The sequence below is a fragment of the Schistocerca gregaria genome, chromosome 1 (assembly GCF_023897955.1).
Source record: "Schistocerca gregaria isolate iqSchGreg1 chromosome 1, iqSchGreg1.2, whole genome shotgun sequence".
Classification (NCBI taxonomy): domain Eukaryota; kingdom Metazoa; phylum Arthropoda; class Insecta; order Orthoptera; family Acrididae; genus Schistocerca; species Schistocerca gregaria.
Window position 1 is genome coordinate 225,495,848 of NC_064920.1, and position 21,414 is coordinate 225,517,261.

At 42.2% G+C, this 21,414-nt stretch overlaps 1 protein-coding gene across 1 annotated transcript; it reads right to left on the bottom strand.

Moving 5' to 3' along the window:
- Nucleotides 1-492: 492 nt before the first annotated feature.
- LOC126337983 (uncharacterized) lies at nucleotides 493-19,629 on the bottom strand. The gene is made up of 2 exons (XM_050001516.1): nucleotides 18,761-19,629; nucleotides 493-1,160 (listed from the first exon to the last, which is right to left on the bottom strand). The coding sequence occupies exons 1-2, from the start codon at nucleotides 19,127-19,129 to the stop codon at nucleotides 1,149-1,151; spliced, it is 381 nt and encodes a 126-aa protein (XP_049857473.1). The 5' UTR covers nucleotides 19,130-19,629; the 3' UTR covers nucleotides 493-1,148.
- Nucleotides 19,630-21,414: the final 1,785 nt, after the last annotated feature.

Below are 21,414 nucleotides of genomic sequence, written 5' to 3' on the forward strand. Positions count from 1 at the left end.
CAGTTTGTACATTATAATTTGATAGCTGTGTAAGATTAATAAATTAATTAATTAATATATGCCTACCATATAAGTCTTTACCATAATAAATGGTGAGGGCAAGGTATTCTTAACTTACGCTAAGAATCTTCAGAAATTATTCACTTCCTCAGCTTCCCAACATTCAGCTACTGAAGTAAAGACGACAACTACAACGTGCGTGATTCTCTGCTGGAAGTCTTTCAAAACCAACTGAGGAGTACAACTACTGACGCTATATACCCGAAAAGTGAAAGCACATCTAACTATCCAAGATGACTAATATGAATATCATCACTCTGAATCTGTCCATTGTGCTTCAGAAGATCATGGTAACTATTGATTCATATATGTGTACATGAAACGTCCCAATTAACCTTGCTTTGAGGAGAAAACATGAGAAAAGATGAAATATAACAAAATCTGGTTTTCGAAATGGTTAGGTTCAATGAATGAGCAAATAAAAAGAACAAGTTTCACCTTACAACTTTTATTGCGTGAAACAACACAGGGGTCTCTTTATAAACTGTAAATATGTATTAGTTTTATTCATTTAAATACTACCGTCTTCGGCATTTTTCATAAACGAAAAGAATCATACAAACAGTTACGCCGATCTGTTAAAAATTATCTGTAGTGTATCACAGCAAATCAAAGTGTATAACTTTGGATTACAATACATTTTTGATACAAAAGTCGTCTTACCATCTTGGGGCGGCAAGGAAAGTACTTACTTCATGACGTGCCTAATGTTCTGTAATGTACAGAGCATAAACGTATTTATTTTCACTAACCATAAAGAGACTTAGCTATACGATCAAACATGGTGATGTGTGGAAGACAGCTACGCGTTCCTTTTTAATCCCTCTGGGCTGTACAACATTTGGCGTTAAACGTTTCCCCGGCAACCTGACTGAAGCGTGTCGTCGTTCATAGCTGTTATTCAGGATGTCTGCACTGCACTTATCCACGGTTTGCAGTTAGTGAGCACTGTAGGTCACAGTTTGGCTGCATCGTGAGAGGCGTATCCCGCGGGATCCTCTCGTGTCGGTGTTAGTAGTCTCGCCGTCCAAGTAATAGTTCTCCCGACCAGAGGGAAACTCTGGACAAAGCGCTGGAGGGGAATCCCCTCAGCGAGGCACCTGTGAAAACAAGGAAATTGCTGTCAGAGCTCAGAATACAGAATTAAAGACAAAAAAATAAGTAAACAAATTAAGTTCAAAAATGGTTCAAATGGCTCTGATCACTATGGGACATAACATCTGAGGTCATCAGTCCCCTAGAACTTAGAACCACTTAAACTTAACTAACCTAAGGACATCACACACATCCATGCCCGAAGCAGGATTCGAACCGTAGCAGTCGCGCGGTTCCGGACTGAAGCGCCTAGGACCACTCGGCCACAACGACCGGCACAAATTAAATGATTCAATTTAAAAAAAAAAAGGTTTAGCTAGCAGTATTAACTTGAGAATGCCAGTGACTCGACTCCGTGGAATGCGTCTTTGGTCGTTTTGTCTAGAAACTTGCTGACATATCTCTTGAATTTGAGTTCATATTACAGAACGAAAGAACTAGTTAACGGCTGTCTAGACAGCATTCTCCTGACAGTTAAAATTGGAAGAGCAGGAGGGTTAGCAAATAAAAATTTTGCATGTACAGTATAGTAGGAACGGCAGGTTGTTAAATTTGTAGGTGATTTAGTGTACCCTTGGGTTACATTGAGCACACAGACCTGCTGCCTCTGACAGCAACAAAGACTCTAACCTAGTTGAAAATCAAGTCGAACTAAGTCGAAGGGCGGTCAGAAGCAGTCTGACGAAGCTTGTAAGGATGCTGCAGGGTAGACTATGCTGAGAAATAAATGTCAACAAAAAAATTCGGTAAGTTGCGCCGCATTCGATTTAATTAGCATTGAAGTTAGCCAATCAGGTCGTTGTGTGTGCAGATTCAAATAGCCTGCTAGAAACGGTGTTTTCCTCAAACCAAACTAGACAGCCATACAAAAAGTAGACGCTGGACGGTAACAAGTATCGAACTCCCTACTGTCCAGTTGTTTCTCGTGTTTCCCTTTTTTCTATTTTTTCCTTTTTGCGGTTTAAGCTAGCCAAACAAAGAACACATTTGGCAACACCAGCTGTGGCAGACTACCTGGATCTGTGCAGGCAACGACCAGATTCCCTAACTTCAAAGCAAATTAAATCGGAAAGAGCACAACGTATCGAATTCTTTTTTTAACAGTTATTTCGCAGTACAGCCTGCTCTTCAACACCCTTACAAGCTTTTCAGAGTGTTTCTGAGTATCGTGTATATGATTACATCATTCTATGCAACTTGTAGCTGTAGCTCTGTATAACCATCCATGAAGAGCAGTGACTGGTGAATGATGGCGTGCCAATCCCTCACCGACACCCTAACATCACATGTTTTCAATGAGCGCATTTGAAGAACATGCTGGTCAGGCCAACGGTCAAACACCCTCCGTGCCGAGGTAGGTCACGACAGAAGGGGAAACTCTCGGTCTTGCGTTATCTTGCTGAAGATAACATCACGCAGATGTCGAGAATTGGGCATGTAATATTATTGGGCTTTCTGTCGTGTGAAAGCTGTGAGTACCCTTGGAAAGGCATTCACCTGGCTGTGTTTTAAATGATCAACTTATGAGATAAGACCTATTCTTTGAAAGAGATTTGTTTTACATAATTTACGTAACTGTGATGAGGCACATCTAGCGCGAACGCTAATACATCGATTGTGCAGTCAAAGAAACATTTTAACGGAAACTGAACTGAGCGTTCCGCTTCCATCTAAATAAAAAAAATCCTTTATAGATCTTCAGATTTTATCGTACTTGTTCTTGTAAAGAGAAAGCGTAAAGAAGATCGTCTTTAAGCCATACAAGTGAGCGATCTTGCCAGCGTGCAGACAACAGTTATTAATTAATAAAATTCAAGTAACTTATGTTCGACACTGTAAATCGGCAAGCTATATTGTTATGAAGGTGTTGAACGGTGCAAGAATTGTCTCGAAGGAACAAGAAAAGTAATGACTGTCATTTGTCACAAAAACGTGAACCAAGAAGTTAGCTCAGGACAGGCTGAAATCTGATTTCACCATACAGTCAGAAAATTACTTATGTAAGTTGTTCTGTTTATAAATAAACCCTAATTGCTTGTGAGTATTATTTGAATATATTTAGTGTTTATCAGATTTCTTATTCGATTCTTTTCATTTATTTTTTTACCTCCTTGCCATATTATTTTTATAAATGTCAAAGAGCCTTTACTACAGCAGAGAATACTGCAGCATCCTGCTCGGAGATAGAAGACCGTTCCTTGTCTTCTATACAACTCATAGCTGCCCCACTTATTAATGATTTCATTTGCAAATGCATTTTTTTGTTCATTGTTAAAGGTCCGTTAGGTAATTATAAAATTCATACTGATTACGGAAAGCAATCCGGGTTGTTCTTTTCCAAATAACAGAAGCCTTTGCGTAGTCAAAAAACTAGCCTCCTCCTGACAACGATCAGGAGCCGACCAGAAGACGGACGTCTTCCACCGCTTTCGTGTTTCCTGTGGCAAAGCTGTGCCACAGATTAAAACTGAAATATATTTAACTTATTATTTTCTTTTATCATACTAGAGGCACAACCACTAGCCTTAACACGTTAGAAATGTAGCGCCGCTGTCCAAATCTCCAACTACACGAATCATAGGTGAACGTATTGCATAGTAAACAGCACTCTGTATCATCACGTATGACGGTGACGAATATAATATCCGCGGCTGGATACAGCCATCGTGATGCTGCATGCAGAACTGGGACTCGATTGAGAAGACAACTTGGTGCCAGTCCTATATACTGCCTCATTTGATGGAGACTTAACAAAAAAGTTTAATTTCAAATACATGTCTGCCAACTTGGACAACATCGGTGTCAACAGCAACCCGTAATTACGTATTCGCAATTGCCTCGCAAGCGGCTCGTTTGTACATCGATGTTTACTGGCCCGTTTTTGCTTCTGCTATCGTATACTTTCGCCTGCATCAGTTTTCACTATTGTTTGGGTATACTGTACATAAAATTTGTAAGTATTTTAGAGCGGAAACCCTACCACCAGGATTTATAATAACGATTGAGGCTGTATAAATACCTGTTGAATTGCTCATATTTTTGGAAGACTGTGTTAATAAATATGAAAGACATGTGACTCTCGGCGTAAAACAAACAACAGTGCTAGTGAATACCTGCATTTGGCGGAAATTTGTTCTCCTATTTGTGCATGATGAATTTCCTTCAAATTGTTTCACGTTTAGCATGTATTTATCGTCACAGCAAAATGATGTAAAGAAACATTCCCCACACGGTCTGTCTACTTCTAAAGACAGCGAAATGATGTAAGGAAACATTCCCCACATGGGCTGCCTACTTCTAAAGACATCCATTCAAAATGCTTCTGCTTTACAAATACAGCACGTTAGGGAAGCAAGCTAACGATATGCACATAAATAAACTGATTCATTGAAGAGGTTTTCTCAGCACATGATTTTACAAAAAGAGTAACGACAAATTAACTGTAATTTTAGAACGAACAGAAGTGAATCAGCTAACACGAAACTAGTAAGCTTCACATGTGTTTCCGTTGATTTATCACATATAACCTCCCTCAGTAGTACTCCGTGAAGTAGAACAACAAAATTTGTCATTCCTGAAGGTGGAACTTCCACTCTCAAATATTTATAGATTCAATAACAGAACGAAAGACACACAATTGAGGTTCTTTTATTGATAATTACCCTCCTCTGTCTCAGTTCGACACGATAAGGTAATTAGAATTCTGCAAATGTTTCGCTCGACAATTAGATTTTGCAACTTTTTTGTTCACAGAGATGAGAATAAACTGTTTCGTTTTCATGACGTGTTAAAGAATACTGTGACTGTGTCCTACACTGACTGTTTACTTCGAACAAACCACTCTATTGACACACAGCCAACGCAGATTCAAAACATATCATTCACGTGAAACACAATTGGCTCTTTATTCACTAGTACTCTCGGCAGAGGATCTCAAATTAATTCCATATTTGTATAAGGGTCGCTTAAAAAGTTTCCGCTTGAGGTCGTTTCTGCAGCGTATACAACGGAGCGCGACTTTCGCTGCAGTCATATAAGCACTGACATATAGGCAATGGATTACTGTGGCATTCGTGTCTTTCCGATGGGTGTGCGATAAATGCGGAAACGTGAACTATGGCAACGTTACTATCAAATGCGTCCAAACAGCACCAAGGTGTTGTTATTCTTTTCTTGCCTGCGAAGGGCAAACACCGGTAGATATCCATCAGAGAATGAAGAAAGTGTGTGAGGCAGCATTTCCATCGAAAACCAGCGTCGTGGAATGGTGCTGCTGTTTCATGAAAAAGCGTATCCCCATATCGCAAATTCCGTAAGGCAGAAATTACGCCAACTCAAGATGGAGACACACGAGCACCCTCTCTGTAGTCCCGGGCTCTCCAAATGCGAATATCAAGCCTTCGGTCCCTTAAACAAGGCCTTGAAGGGTCGACAATTCCTATAGGACGAGGATGTGCAGCAGGCAGTTATGGATTTTTTTAACACAGCAGCTTACGGTGTTTTACCAAACGGGAATCTTCAACCTGGTGCTTCAGTAGGATGATTGCCTGAATGCTCACGGCGATTTTGCCTGATTGGCTGCGTACCGATTCTGAGCTATACGGCTTTCTAACGGAAACTTTTTGATCGATCGTTATAGATTTCCAGGCACCTTTTCAGATTGTTAATCACAAACGGCTTCTAATCAAATTGCGTGGCTATTGAGTATCATCACTGTTATGCGATAGAATTCGTAATGTTCTATCAGATAGGTCACAGCTCTTAGTCACCGATGTGAATCATCGAGTGAAGCAGAATTGTTGTCTGAGATTCCGTAAGGAAGTGTTACACAGCCTCCGCTGTTCCTAACCAATAGAAGCAATTGAGAAGACAATTTGAGCAGCCCTGTTACACTGTTTGCAGATGATGATGTCGTTTACCATCTAGTAAAATCAACGGATGATCGAAAGCGAATGCAGAATAGTTTAAACAAGTTATCTTCATGGTGCGAAAAGTAGCTGTTGATTCTGAACAATGAAACACGAGTACCAAAAAGAATATGTTAAAATCCAGTTACCCGATAAATCACGCAAATTTAAAGGTCGATCCAAGTAAATACTTATGGTTTACAATTACCACCAACTTAATAGTAAATGTGAGACGAACCAAACTCAGCGTTCTATTAGCGGAATATCTAGAACTGCAACAGATCTACTATAGAGGGTGATAAAACTACGCTTATCCGCCCTTGTCTAGAGGACTGATGCACGGTATGGGTTCCTTACCAGACAGGTTTGGCAAAGGACACCGAAAAAGTTCAGAGAAGGGCAACTTGCTTTGTATTATCGCGAAATGGGAGAAAGAGTGTCGCGAATATAATACACGAGTTACGTGGCAATCATTAAAACGAAGGCGTTTTTCGTTGTGGCGATATGTTTTCACGAAGTTTCAATCATTAACTTTCTGCCTGGAGTGCGAAAACATGCCGTGGTCTCCCACTGTAAGTGGGAGAAATGACGCTCGTAACAAAATAAGGGAAATGAGATCTAGCACGGAATGGTGTAGGTGTCCATTTTTAACACGTGCCGTTCTAAAGTGGAACGGCAGTGAAATAGTCCGAATGTCGTCTGATGAACACTCTGACAGGCACTCAATTGTGAATTGCAGGGCAGTCTTGTAGGTGCAGATATAGATAATGACACTTTTATTCTCTCTCCTTCTTTCTCTCTCTCGACATCAGCATCTACTTGATTAATCTGGAACTCATGATTATGTGCCTGGCAGAGTGTTAATCGAACCACTTTTAAGCTACTTCTCTACCGTTCCATTCTCGAACAGCGCACGGGAAAAACGAACATTTAAACATTGCGAGCTCTGATTTCTCTTATTTTATTATGACGATAATTTCTCCCTCTATAGGTACGCGCCAACAAAATATTTTCACTCTATGAAGGTAAACATGGTGATTGAAATTTCATGATAATGTCCTGACGCAGCGAAAAACGCCTCTCTCTGTCTTTTATGAAACGGTATAAATTTTTCACCGGAGCTCGAGAAGTATTGATAATAGCAGTACAGTGGCTTAGTAAACATTAATTTTTTGCAGTGGAATTTTTCTTCTTTCATTATTTCGATCCGGGACCTCTCTGATGTTTGTGGAGTACATTTAGGTGAGTGGGTAAGCACAGTTTCCCCCCTGGAATTTCTTATCGACAACGTATTAGCCCGATAAACAAGATGAGGAAGAAAAGGTAGTTACTTTACAACGTTCCGAGCAGAAATTGATGTGGCGTTGTCCTCTCACATGTAGGACATCAAATGGACGAAGGATGGGTAATTAATTGGAGCTCTATAGTCTTTCAGACTTATAAGATTACTGTTCACACAAAATAAGACTCCAGATGGTATCTAAGTCACACATCGCTGTCAGGCCAAACTTCGCCTGATATGGTTGCTAGACGTTTATGCACAAAACAAAGAGCCACTTCACCAGTATGTGGCCATCAATGTAACCCAAGATAAGCCAGATTCTATCACTTGCACCTTGTCCCGTCGTTACGCAGCGTCAGCCATGGTTAACCGGAACTGACATGTTAATTTGAAGGGGTGGCCGGATGCCCTTCTTGCCGCTACCCCATACCCCCCAGGACGGAATTAGTGTACCCCAGCTGTCTGCACCCAGTTTAAATCGTGAAATAGTGTGAATGTGTTTCAAATGTCTGTGAGTTGTGTTAACTGAGGCGGGACGTGGGGACCAGCCTGGCATTCACCTAGTAGGATGTGGAAAACCGCCTAAAATCCATATCGAGGCTGGCCGGCACACCGGCCGTCGTTTTTAATCCGCCAGGCGGATTCAATCCGGGGCTGTCGGAGCCTACCAGAGTCCAGGAAGCAGCGCGTTAGCGCTCTCGGCTAACCCAAGATAAGCCAGATCTGTCAGATAATGTGAACCGTCGCCAACACGTACACCCTTATTTCATAGGCTAGAGGACCGCGGAACAATTTTGAGACGGCACCAAACGCGAACTTTCCTTCACAAGGAAATGGTTTCGCCGGCAACCAAAAAATGGGGCGACAGCAGCCTTCTCAAGTATTCTATTTACAAGTAAATGCACCCAGTGGATTTGACCCCTTTACACCGGCATTTGTACCACATAATCAGTATCAATATGGAACGAAACAAACACTTAAGGCCATGATGTATATATCTTTTCATACAATGTAGACTGAAGCACTAAGATGAAGTAACTTGCTGCAGCATGCTTTTCATAGTGTTGCACTGATGGCACAGGGGAAGTAATAACTTCGAGCGTCATAACCCTCGTCAATGAATATGACCACCGTATACTGTCAACAGCACCAAGCGAGCTGACGCAGTGGTTAGGACACTGGAGTCGCATTCGGGAAGACGGCTGTTAAAATCATTGTCCGATCATCTAGATTTAGGTTTCCTGTCATTTCCCTAAAACGCTTAAGCCTGGTACTGGGGCCGTTCCTTTGAATGGGCACGCCCGATTTCCTATCCAATCCTTCCCTAATCCGGGCTCGCGATCCGTCTCTAATGACTCGACTGTCGACGGGACGTAAAACTCTAAATCTTCCATCCTTCCTTCTGTCAACAACAGTGCTACCTCACGGCATTTGCACACTGTGGCGCTAGGGCTCAAGGGGATGAGAGAAAGACTACAACTTACTCTCATAGCGTATAAATGAAACAAATTATAGGATTACGCAAATTAATTTACATAAAAAATTTCTGATCAGTCGAGATTTTTCACCACGTAAGCAGACTGGCACATCGAGCAGAACAATCGCAATATACGCCACTGGATATTACGCGAAATAATAAATACGCGTGGGCACCTGAAGATGGCTTCGTGCTGCCGGAACGCGTCACATCAAATTATTATAGAAAATAAATAGTGATGCAAATGCAAAACGAGTAAATGTTTGAAAATCCAGTCGTTAGGTTCCTTATCACAGAAAGCTTCTTGTTTCTACTGGAATAATCATAAGTTTTATGTTGCTAAAGGGGCTTCAAACAGAGTGACAATTATTGAACTATATAAAATAAAATCGTCATAGCTTCTCTGTAATGAACGTCCATATTGCACAGTTGGCAACGGGGCATTATAGGAATTAGTACGCGCATGCATGGTTTGGTTTAGCGACGAAGCCCACTTCCATTTTGAAGGGTACGTCAATAAGCAAAATTGACGCATTTGGGGGACTGAGAATCCGCATTTCCCGATCGAGAAATCTCTTCGCCCTCAGCAGGTGACTGTGTGGTGCACAATATCTAGTCACGGTATAATCGGTGCGAGATTCCTTGATGACACGGTGACTACCGAACGGTACATGAAGGTTTTGGAAGATGATTTCATCCTCATTTCGACAGGATGTGGTTCATACAAGACGGAGCTCGACCCCATAGAAGCAGGAGAGTGTTTGATGTCCTGGAGGAGCACTATGGGGATCCCTATTTGGCTCTGGGCTAATCTGAGGCCACTGGCATGAGCATCGATTGACCGCCATGGTCCCCGGATCTGAACACAGGGGACTCCTTTTTGTGGGGCTATATTAGAGACAAGGTGTACAGCCAGAACTCCAAAACCAATGCTGAGCTGAAAACAGCCATTGAGGAGCCACCGACACCATCGATGTTCAGACACTTCAGCGGGACATGCAGAATTTCGCTATTTGTCTGCGCCACATCATCGCAAATGATGGCAGGCATATCGAACCTGTCATAACCTAAACGCTAATACCTGTAGTGACCTTTACATGTTGAATACAGTATATGTACTCCGTAGTTTGTAACTAATTTACGTTTTTTTCATACAGTTCATTGTCACCCTGTGCATTTATGCAAACTGTTGTGCAGTAAATTTCGCATGAAATGTCACTTTCTAGTACCATAGCTCGATGGAAGTTCGACCATACGTAGACAAACTTACTACAGTATAATACAGAAGGAAACTGAAAGAAATACAGAGTGAGACGAACAGAAATAACGGTTTTACGCAGAGACCATAATAACACTGGAAGTCACCGTCATTCATGATGGTCCGCTGGACATTAAAAAAGGCGGGACATGGCTCCTAATAGGATGTGCGATAAGTACTGGCGGCAATGCATCCTCTGCAACGAGTTCTTATGCTGACCACAAAAATGGTTCAAATAGCTCGGAGCACTTGGGGACTTAACTTCTGAGGTCGTCAGTCCCCTAGAACTTAGAACTACTTAAACCTAACTAACCTAAGGACATCACACACATCCATGCCCGAGGCAGGATTCGAATCTGCGACCGTAAGCGGTCGCGCGGTTCCAGACTGTAGCGTCTAGAACCGCTCGGCCACTCCGGCCGGCTGCTGTCCACAAACTTAAGGATATGTAGGGGAATGGGCCGGTCCGTTCTTTCGCCAAACATCCTCGTGTTCCAAGAGCTCCATCACCCATACAGTTCGAAGCAGTCGCACATTGTCATTCATAAACATGAAGTCAGGGCCTCATATACCCCTGAAAAGATACACCTGCGGAAAGAGTATTGCGTCACAATAACGCCGTCCGGTCAGTGTAGAGTGTTCAAATATTTTAAGGTTAGTGCGCTCAAGCAACGTTATACCTCTCCACAGGTTCGAATCCTGCCTCGGGCATGGATGTGTGTGATGTCCTTAGGTTAGCTAAGTTCTAGGGGACTAATGACCTCAGAATTTAAGTCCCATGGTGTTCAGAGCCATTTGAACCTCTCCACACTATGGCACCTAGACCACCAAAACTGTATTTTTCGACAATGTTCTAGGAGCACTGTATATTCACACCTCTCACCATAAGAGCATACGTCCAGCACTGTCGCACATGTTTGTTTTGGTGGTCAAAGTGGTACGTTGTGGGGAGTCATAATGTTGCATGGGCATAATAACCTCCAAATCTTTTAATACGTACATGTTCGTTTTGGTGGTCAATGTGTAACGTTGAGGGGAGTCATAATGTTGCATGGACGTACTAACCTCCAAATCTTTTAACACGATTCACTCATTGGTCAGCGTACTGTATTGGTGGTTGCAAAGAGATGATATTCGGCAAATGGACTGACCAGTCTGTTTCCATGGTTAGAGTCCCATCGAGCATATGTGGAATGCTTTTCAGTGTCAATAAACATCACCTACAGCCGTATATTTTAAGATATTTTACTTTTAAAGCAACCAGTTTCGGCAATTCATTTCTCCATCTTCAGATACCATAAGCTTTCTTTATGGCGCTATACGATAAGTTGGTTTATTTGGATTAAAGGGTATGGAGCCGGAAGATAAATTGCCGAAACTGGTTGCTTTCAGAATAAAATAGAATATTATACATTGTAAGGCTGTTGGTGAAGTTTATTGACATTGAAAAGTACTTTCCAGCCGATGACCCCTGGCCACGATGGACCAAGATATATGTGGAATACGCTGAGCAGACTAGTTTAGCACTTCCACATGCACCAACGAACACTCAGAGTTGTCAACCGCGCTGTGGGAGAAATATAACGCTCTTACACAGGAACTCCTTGCCAACCTCATGGGCAGCATGCGATCAAGTTGCACAGTATGGACTGCCGTGATCATACACTATAAGTAGCGTGTTTATATGTTAGCAGCGCGATAGACTGCATTAATAACTCTGACAGCGCTGTGGGGCTCTGTGTGGCTGGTCGGACTGGCAGTTGGGAGTGTATAGTCAGCAGTGATGGAAGTTAATAGTTTGCAGTGATGAGGTTATAGGTCTGAAGTTCAAGTGGCTCTGAGCACTATGGGCATTAACATCTATGGTCATCGGTCCCCTAGAACTTAGAACTACTTAAACCTAACTAACCTAAGGACATCACACAACACCCAGCCATCACTAGGCAGAGAAAATCACTGACTCCGCCGGGAATCGAACCCGGGAACCCGGGCGTGGGAATCGAGAACTCTACCGCACGACCACGAGATGCGGGCTATAGGTCTGAATTGTTAGCTCGAGCGGACTGTCTGGACGTGTTCGTCATAGAGATTTAAAATTATTGACTATTATAAAACTTTTTGGAAGTGGATTTCACGAACGATTATATATATTTTTTGAACTGGATGACACATTATTAAGGTAAAATTTGCTAAATACATTGTTTGCTCTGCAACAAAATCTTTGCTTTGCTAAGACATGCCTATTAGTAGTTAGAGCCTACAGTAGTTTGAATATTTTATTTAGCTGGCTGTATTGGTGCTTGCTGTATCGCCGTAGTTAGTGTAATGAAGATTTTTTGTGAGGTAAGTGTCTTATGAAATATATAGGTTATTGTTAGGATTTCTTCTAATTCAGGGCCGTTCTTTTATGTTAATTATTTGAACAGTCAGATTGCGTTTGAGTTGTATTTGTCAGGAATAATTCTGTAGGTTAGAAATGAAATGATAAAGACAAGCAAAATGACAGTTTCTCTCAGCAGCTTAAGCAGGTTCACTTGCGGTTCCAGGCGCTTCAGTCCGGAACCATGCGGCTGCTACGGTCGCACGTTCGAATCCTGCCTCGGGCATGGATTTGTGTGATGTCCTTAGGTCAGTTAGGCTTACGTAGTTCTAAGTCTAGGGGACTGATGACCTCAGATGTTAAGTCCCATACTGCTTAGAGCCATTTGAATTTGAACTTGCATTCAATTTCACTCATCAGTTTCAGAATTAAATTAAGAAGTTTCACCTTCCCAGTTATTTCAGTCAAAGTAAAAAAATTTATTAAGAAGTTTCAACATCCTAGTAACAACCGTGTCTCGTCTTTTTTAATATCATGATACCATCGGCCATCGAGGTGATTTCTGTACAGTTATTGTCTTTGAGTAAAAATATCATTTCTGTTCGTCTCATTGCATATTTCTTTCAGTTTCCTTCTGTACTATACCGCAGCAAGGCTTTCTATGTAGAGTAGAAGTTGCATCGAGCTATTTTATTGGTCAGTGACATGCGTAAATTACTTTCGTTCTGAAGCTTCGCACACCAGTGTCCACCTTTAGAAACATATAGCTTTCTGATTATTAAAGTATAAATAAGAGGCGTTCTGTAGTAAGGAAACTAATGACTGAATTATGAAACTGTCACATGTTTTATATTTGAATCACGTTTTATTTTCAGTGGAAACGTGATATGAAGCGTTTCGGCAGCAAGATGCCATCTCCAGGAGCTCGCATGTAGTTACTATTATGCGTAATACACACTTGATTATACTGCTACGTTTCGGCTAGACATGCCAGTCTGCTAACGTGGCCAAAGATCTCCACTGATGAGGAATTTTTTATGTAAATTAATTTATGGAAAGAACTGAGTTCAGTTGTGAGTAAAGCGGGTCGGAGACTTCGGTTTATTACTAGAATACTAGGGAGATGCAGTCTACAAATGGGATTACTTACAGATCAGTCATGGGATCCATCCTAGAATACTACTCACAGTACCAAGTAGGACTAACGAGGGATATTGAACGTAAACAGGGAAGAGCAGCACGGACAGTCTTACGCTTGTTCGAATCGCGGGAGAGTGCCACAGATATGTTCAAAGAACCGAACTGGCAGACACTTGATGATAGACGTTAAGTATCTCGAGAAAGCCTACTTACAATGCTTAAAGAACCGGCCTCAAATGATGCCTCTAGTAATATACAACAGCCCCTACATACCACTTCCGATGAGAGCCCGAAGACAAGATTTGATCAATTACTGCACTCACAGAGGCATTTAAACAGTCATTCTTCCCACCGTCAGTGCGTGAATGGAACCGAAAGAAGCCCTAATAACTGGTATATTGGAAAGTACCCTGGGCCATGTACTTCACAATAGTTTGCAGAGCTGGGGTGTAGATGTAGATATAGAAACTGAAACCTTATACTTTAACGGCAGTTCTTAGATTAATCAACTCAGACGTCAGTACAGCAAGGCTATTGCAGTATGTAAGTGATGGAGAAGCGGATTCTGCAATACTGGTTTTTTTCTGGATTGTTTGTAGCAGAGTGCATGATGTCGCAGAAAATCATTAATTACTTCACGACCATATGTATTATCTGAAAATTGGAGTGTAATGTCTTATCAGTGCAACACGAATTACAGGACCGATCTCTTTTCCTACCTATCATAACTTCCCGTGGGTACTTGAACAACATACTGCAATCTTTTTTTTTTTTTCCAGAGAACTAACACTTAAAGAAAAGACCTGCTGTTATTCCATACAGAGCAATGTAACATTAGACACTGCTGTTGCGTCTATGATGAGGTGGTTTTGATGATTATGCGCTGGACAGTGTACGCTGCTAGGAGGCAATACGCCAACTCTGTCTCTTACAACTTTCAGAAATCTTAACAAAAGCGAAACAGGATAACATTTCAAAGTCACGTAGGTCATACGAAAATCAAGGCACTTCAGGTAACACGGAAACAAGTGTAGTTTACCACTGTTAATTAATCGTTTCTGTTATCAAACACTACTTCCATGTAGCTAAAAGCTGCAGAGCCTGGTACGAGGCCCTTTCCCATAAATCACACCTGTAAATACTATGCCCAACGCTCGAATACAAAAATCGGAAAAAGAAAATCATAATTCCTCGTTTGTGCATGGAACAAAGTTGCAAATTCTTGTAGGCTTTTCGTGCGGCAGTACAACGCAGACTTATATTTTTAATACGAGCAGTATGTCACAATTTCCTGACGCAATTATCTACTGTTTTTGTACACTTTTTTGCGGAACACTTCCACAACATGAAGTTGTCACAAATTGTGTACGTCAAGCGTTTCTTAAATGTTAGTTACTTCACCATAACGTTAAATCAGGTTAAAGTGCTACACGTCTCAATGTAATACGAATTGCATTGTGTACTTATACGAAAATATAACAGAAGAGTTGAGAGATTCGCTGATTTTAAACAGAACATAATTTATGACGTATGTGAAACACAAACAGCAGTTAGAGCATTAACCGAAGTTTGCAAAAAGTAACATAGAACACCCTTTGTGTGGCTTTATGGGATCTCTGGTAATTTCATAACAGCTCTGTGTTACTCCAAACGATATGCGAATGGCTCAGACGTACGGCAGTTGTTGGTGCAGGAAACCAGACATGGGGAATCTACTCCTTGGAGATATTGACAACACATTTGGATTTTCCAGGGCAGACTGCATTCAAACTAATAGAATGGCAGTTTACGACCAATGGGTAATAATGTTAGTGTGTGATAATGCCCCCCACCCATCATAAATGTAGGTTGCCGTGATAGTGTGATTTGTAGCATAGCTTGATGTCTATGTTTGCGCCACGTTTGACACAAATTACGATATTTAACACACTTTCAACTTTATAAAACCTAAAACTGTAAGGTAAATTCAGAAAACCAATATCGGAAGACGTGCAATTCTCCGAGTATTTTGATTTGCTTCTGTACATACAGCGTAGAAAAACTACGAAAAATTTGTGGGGAGGAGGCAACTACGTAAATTTTACACGTTATAATAGTAAGTTAAAGCGATAATTGTAATTGCTGCCGATCATATCTAATGTAAATAGAGGAGAATCGTAAAACGGATAATATCGCTTAACGTTTAACCTTAAAGAATCAGAAAGGAGGAACAAAGATATTTATGAGTTAGCACCAAATATATTTTGTGAAAGTTATCTTGAGCAACTACTTAGATAACCAACTTAAAAGGAAAATGTATTGGATCTTCTGGCAGCAAAATGTTCGAAATTTCAGATTTTATTGATGAAGAGCCAGGAATCGGCGACCAGGAAACTGTTATTGCATCACTCATCTCTAGTGCTGAATGAAAAATTAAGAACTGTTGGAAAATATTTCTTTTTGACAACTTGTACTATTCAGTCACGAGGACCAGATGGCAGTAGATAGCAGACCCAGGCTGGTGCCATGTTCCTAGATTTTCAGAAAGGCTTCACTGAATTTCTTAACAGTCGCCTAATAGACATAACACGCGCTTACTGGAATGTCTTGCTGTTGGACTGCAAATTTTCTGAATAACAAAACACAGTACGGCAGCTGCTTTAGTGTGCCACGGAAAGGAGTGAGATATTTGACAATAAAAATCTTTGATTTCCTACCCAGTGATGTAAAAAACTCCAACTGATAATAAAATTAAATTCGAGTGGAGACTGAAATCATATCTGCTTGACGACTCCTTCTGTTCCATGGAAGAATCCTGAATTTGTAGCAGTGTGTGTGGTACGATGTGTGTGTGTGTGTGTGTGTGTGTGTGTAACAAAATGAACTTCAAACACAAACTGAAGTCATATCTGCTTGACAACACAGAAGAAATCTGCAAGTGCAGTAGTGTGATGTGCGTTTAAACTAAGAAGAAAAAGACAATGAACATACTTGAGTAGAAATGAATGTATGGAAGAAAAAAAATCATAACTTAAGAAATCATGTAAATGGTCAGTATGTTGCCAGATCTGCCGCTGAGAAGCTGTATCATAATTTTAAAACTGATTGGTCCCATTGCACAGTGGCAGGTTAAAATTATTATCAACAGAACGTAAACTCTGAAAATAGTAGGGCTGAAGTCGAATGCAAGTAGAAAACGATTCTTTTCCTTCTTTTAGAGGAAATTTATTAAGAGAAGGTGGCATTTTTTCACTTCTGCTGTATTTATTTTACTGGCACGTTTTTTTTTTTTTACCTTTTACGCTATTTTCATGTAGTTTCCATACAAAAGAGAGGTGCATCACATTACCTCCAGGAATGGGAACGTAACGATATGAATCTAACTTAGTACTCGTAGGAGAATGGTTACCTGCTGTAGAAAATTTTTCCACATGCATTAGAATGGCAGCATCTTTAAATTTGCGTGTTCCCCGTTTAGGCTCACTTGTCTGGTATCCTGTTGGTTTGGCAGCTCGTTTTTTAATAATTTTACAGAGATATTACACCGAACAAAGACTGAAGGTAAAAATGGACCATTAATTTTAAATAACTATTAATATATATTTATTTGTGCATTTAAGGAAAGTTGTACTGCAAATAATAACAAAAGTAAAATAAAAATATTAGAGTATATGATGAGGTAAACTATATTGTAAATTTTATTTACTGTGTATAATATTTTTGATTGGTAGTTAAAATAATGTGGCTGAAGTTATGGAGTAACTTTCTGTTCTGTGCATCTGCATGTTCATCAAGTGGTTTAGACTGTTTAAATGACTGAAAACTTAAATTTCTTTTAAGATGTTCATATTCTTCCCTTCCTTAGTGTAATGTAGAATTTGGAGCTTTTCAGTACTGTTTTTGAAAGTATGCTTCTAATTAAGGGATGTAATGCAGAGACCCTAGTATTGTTATCATTAGCTTTTGTGTGCTCTTTTAAATGTATCCAAAAGCTATACCGGCTTGCGTATTGCGTATTTGTCTGCCGCAGGTACCTATGTTTTTATTAAGTTTCTATCATTGCGTTTCAAATCTGTAGAGGTAATGTATGACGCTTTCTTTTGTACAGAATCACTTGAAAATAGCCAAAAACAGCAGAAACTAGCTACGTACCAATGATATAAATTCAGAAGAAGTGGAAAAATGTGACCTTATTTTTAAATAAAATTGGGCAGGCGGGAGCAGGACTCGCGTACCGAGAGTACCGATCAAACATAATTACGCATGTAGGCAGTTCATCCATTCAGAGACTAGAGGCGGTCGACGATTTTTGCCTCTTATTGACATTGATACTGTTACGATATCGCTTCCAAGATTCCAAGATATTCAAGAATGTTTAATTTCAACTTAGAAGTCAGATAACAAATGGTTAAAGAAAAGTTTTTCGTATAGTATAATTACAAATTAAGATTTAAAAAAAAATCCGTTACTTCTATTGTGAAACCTTTCTTCCTGACAAATTTCGTGATTCTACATCAAGGCCAAGTACCCTACAGGTTTTAATGAATAAGTTTCGCCGGCCGCTGTGGCCGAGAGGTTCTAGGGGCTTCAGTCTGGAACCGCGAGACCGCTACGGTCGCAGGTTCGAATCCTGCCTCGGGCATGGATGTGTGTGATATCCTTACGCTAGTTAGGTTTAAGTAGTTCTAAGTTCTAGGGGACTGATGGCCCCAGCTGTTAACTTCAGTAGTACTCAGAGCTATTTGAACCATTTTGAATGAGTTTACATCAGAACATCTTACACAAATGGCCTTATCTTTACACGGTACTGATTTAGAAGCTTCACTTTTTTTACATAATCAGCGGTGTGTAGACCTTAATAAAATGGCTCTGAGCACTATGGGACTTAACTTCTGAGGTCACCAGTCCACTAGAACTAAGAACTACTTAAACCTAACCTAAGGACATCACACACGTCCATGCCCGAGGCAGGATTCGAACCTGCGACCGTAAAGATCGCTCGGTTCCAGACTGTAGCGTCTAGAACCGCTCGGCCACCACGACCGGCAGACCTTAATATGTGACATGAATTTCAACTTGTTACCGTCTACCCATAACAGGGTTTTGAATAGTGGGACAGGCAGACAGATGTACAACAGCCTAATCCGATGTAAGAACTCCGTTTGTAACGAGGGAGTCACGGAACTCTAAAAAAAAATGTTTCGTCTGTTCAGCGTCCAAGAGGCATGACAGGTATACTGACCATAGTCGTCCAGGCCTCGAGCGTCACAGTGGAGGGAAGATCGGTGGCTGGCGGCGTCGTGGTGACTGTGGCGTTGGCGCAGTCCGCTTCGCCACACGGCGGACTGGTGAAGACGACGGACAGGGCGGCCACGAAAAGCACCAACCAGCACACCCAGAAACCCCAGAAGGTGAGCGTCCGCAGCCGCACCCAAAACGGGTCCTGCGCCATCACCAGCAGCTCCCTGTTGGTGAGCCCGGACCACCCGTCGCCGCCGATGGCAGCTACGGGTAGCATGGGACCCGGCGCCACCACCGTGGCAGCCCCCGGCTCCTTGGGAACTAACAGAACCACGTGGCTGAGTAGGGGCGTCCGCTCGTCGCTCACCATACTCGTGCCGCTGTCCTAGTGGCGATGAAACCGTCTCTGTCCTACCGTGCTTCACACCTGCGCTGCGAGGGAACCGCGCCCGGTGCCGTCTCGGCGGCGCAGAGCTGACTGCTGTTGAGCTCCGGAGCGTACCTGTCTCGGCGAGCCGTCTCTTGCGTAAGCGCGACTCCCGGCTACACCGCGCTGCTCTCTGCGGTGATTCTGCGAATGTTTAAACTCCCCGAGACATTGTCCACTACTCGCTGGCGGTGTTCTGGAATGGTCAGCGCTGACCGTCTTCGACGTGCATCGAGGTCATTTGGTGGATCCGCAATTACCGACGGAGTTGTGCGCTGCCACTCTCGGATTGCTGTCGTCCTTGACGGGCGCGGCTGGCCTTGAGCGGAGAGCCGTCTGGTGGGAGCTGTCAGCTGCAGCACACGTGCGCGCGTACACTCTCGCACCAGAGACACTCCCGACCGCCGGCCGGGCTGCCGTCGCTGACGTAAGGAGGCGACTGGACCCTGCAGCTGCGCTCCGGGCCTCATATACGGCCCAGTCAGCCGGCGACGGCGACCTCCTGACCCGTGACGTGCGCGCGACGTGCTGACGCTCCAACCCCACCCTCTGCTGCTCCGGCAGACCACTGCGCGCGCGCGAAAAGAAGTCGCGGCTGCACGTAGCGGTGTCAGCTGGTGCCAGCGCTACCACCTGAGAGTCCAACGCTGGCTTAGCACGGCGGCACCGTCAATCACTTCCCTGCCCAACTAAGGCAGCTACAGCTAAAATAATGATAAATACTTAACCAGGCAATGCCTTGCAACTGCTGAATACAGATGAGAAGTGCATATACATCCTAAATTCCTTCTCTCCCTCCCCTCTGCCCTTCACCTCATTCTCCCTCTCTCTCCGTACATAACCTTCTCCCCTTTCTGGTTATAACCTCCTCCCCCCTCGATGTCCATTTCCGTATGAAAGTTCAATACCTTCATACATCTCCTCCTCCCTCCATCTCTCTGTGCATTACCTTCTCCCCTTTCTCTCTGTTCGTAACCTCCTCCCTCCTCTTTCGGTACGTCTGCTCCTCCCTCATCACTATATCCATTTCCGCTCTGTATACCTAACCATGGACCTTGCCGTTGGTGGGAAGGCTTGCGTATCTGTTGAGAGGCCAGACAAACGTGTGGTTAGCAGCCTTTTCAGTAGTTGCAGGGGCAACAGTCTGGAGAATTGACTGATCTGGCCCTGTAACACTAACCAAAACAGCCTTGCTGTTTTGGTACTGCGAACGGCTGAAAGCAAGAGGAAACTACAGTCGTAATTTTTCCCGAGGGCATGCAGCTTTACTGTAGGATTAAATGATGATGGCGTCCTCTTGGGTAAAATATTCCGGGGGTAAAATAGTCCCCATTCGGAACTCCGGGCGGGGACTACTCAAGAGGACATCGTTATCAGGAGAAAGAAAACTGGCGTTCTTCGGATCGGAGCGTGGAATGTCAGAACCCTTAATCGGGCAGGTAGGTTAGAAAATTTAAAAAGGGAAATGGATAGGTTGAAGTTAGATATAGTGGTAATTAGTGAAGATCGGTGGCAGGAGGAACAAGACTTTTGGTCAGGTGAATACAAGGTTATAAATACAAAATCAAATAGGGGTAATGCAGGAGAAGGTTTAATAATGAGTAAAAGAAATAGGAGTGCCGGTAAGCTACTACAAACAGCATAGTGAACGCATTATTGTGGCCAAGGTAGACACGAAGCCCACGCCTACTCCAGTAGTACAAGTTTATATGCCAACTAGCTCTGCAGATGATGAAGAAATTGATGAAATGTATAATGAAATAAAAAAAAATATTCAGGTAGTGAAGGGAAATGAAAATATAATAGTCATGGGTGGTTGGAATTCGACAGTAGGAAAAGGAAGAGAAGGAAACGTAGTAGGTGAATATGGATTGGAGCTAAGAAATGAAGGAGGAAGCCTCCTGGCAGAATTTTGCACGAAGCATAACTTAATCATGGAAGAACCCTGGAGATACTAAAAGGTTTAAGATAGATTATATAATGGTAAGACAGAGATTTTAAATTGTAAAACATTTCCAGGGGCAGATGTGGACTCTGACTACAATCTATTGGTTATGAACTGTAGATAAAAACTGAAGAAACTGCAAAAAGATGGGAATTTAAGGAGATGGGACCTGGATAAACTGACAGAGGTTGTACTGAGTTTCAGGGAGAGTATAAGGGAACAATTGACAGCAATGGGGGAAAGAAATACAGTAGAAGAAGAATCGGTAGCTTCGAGGAATGAA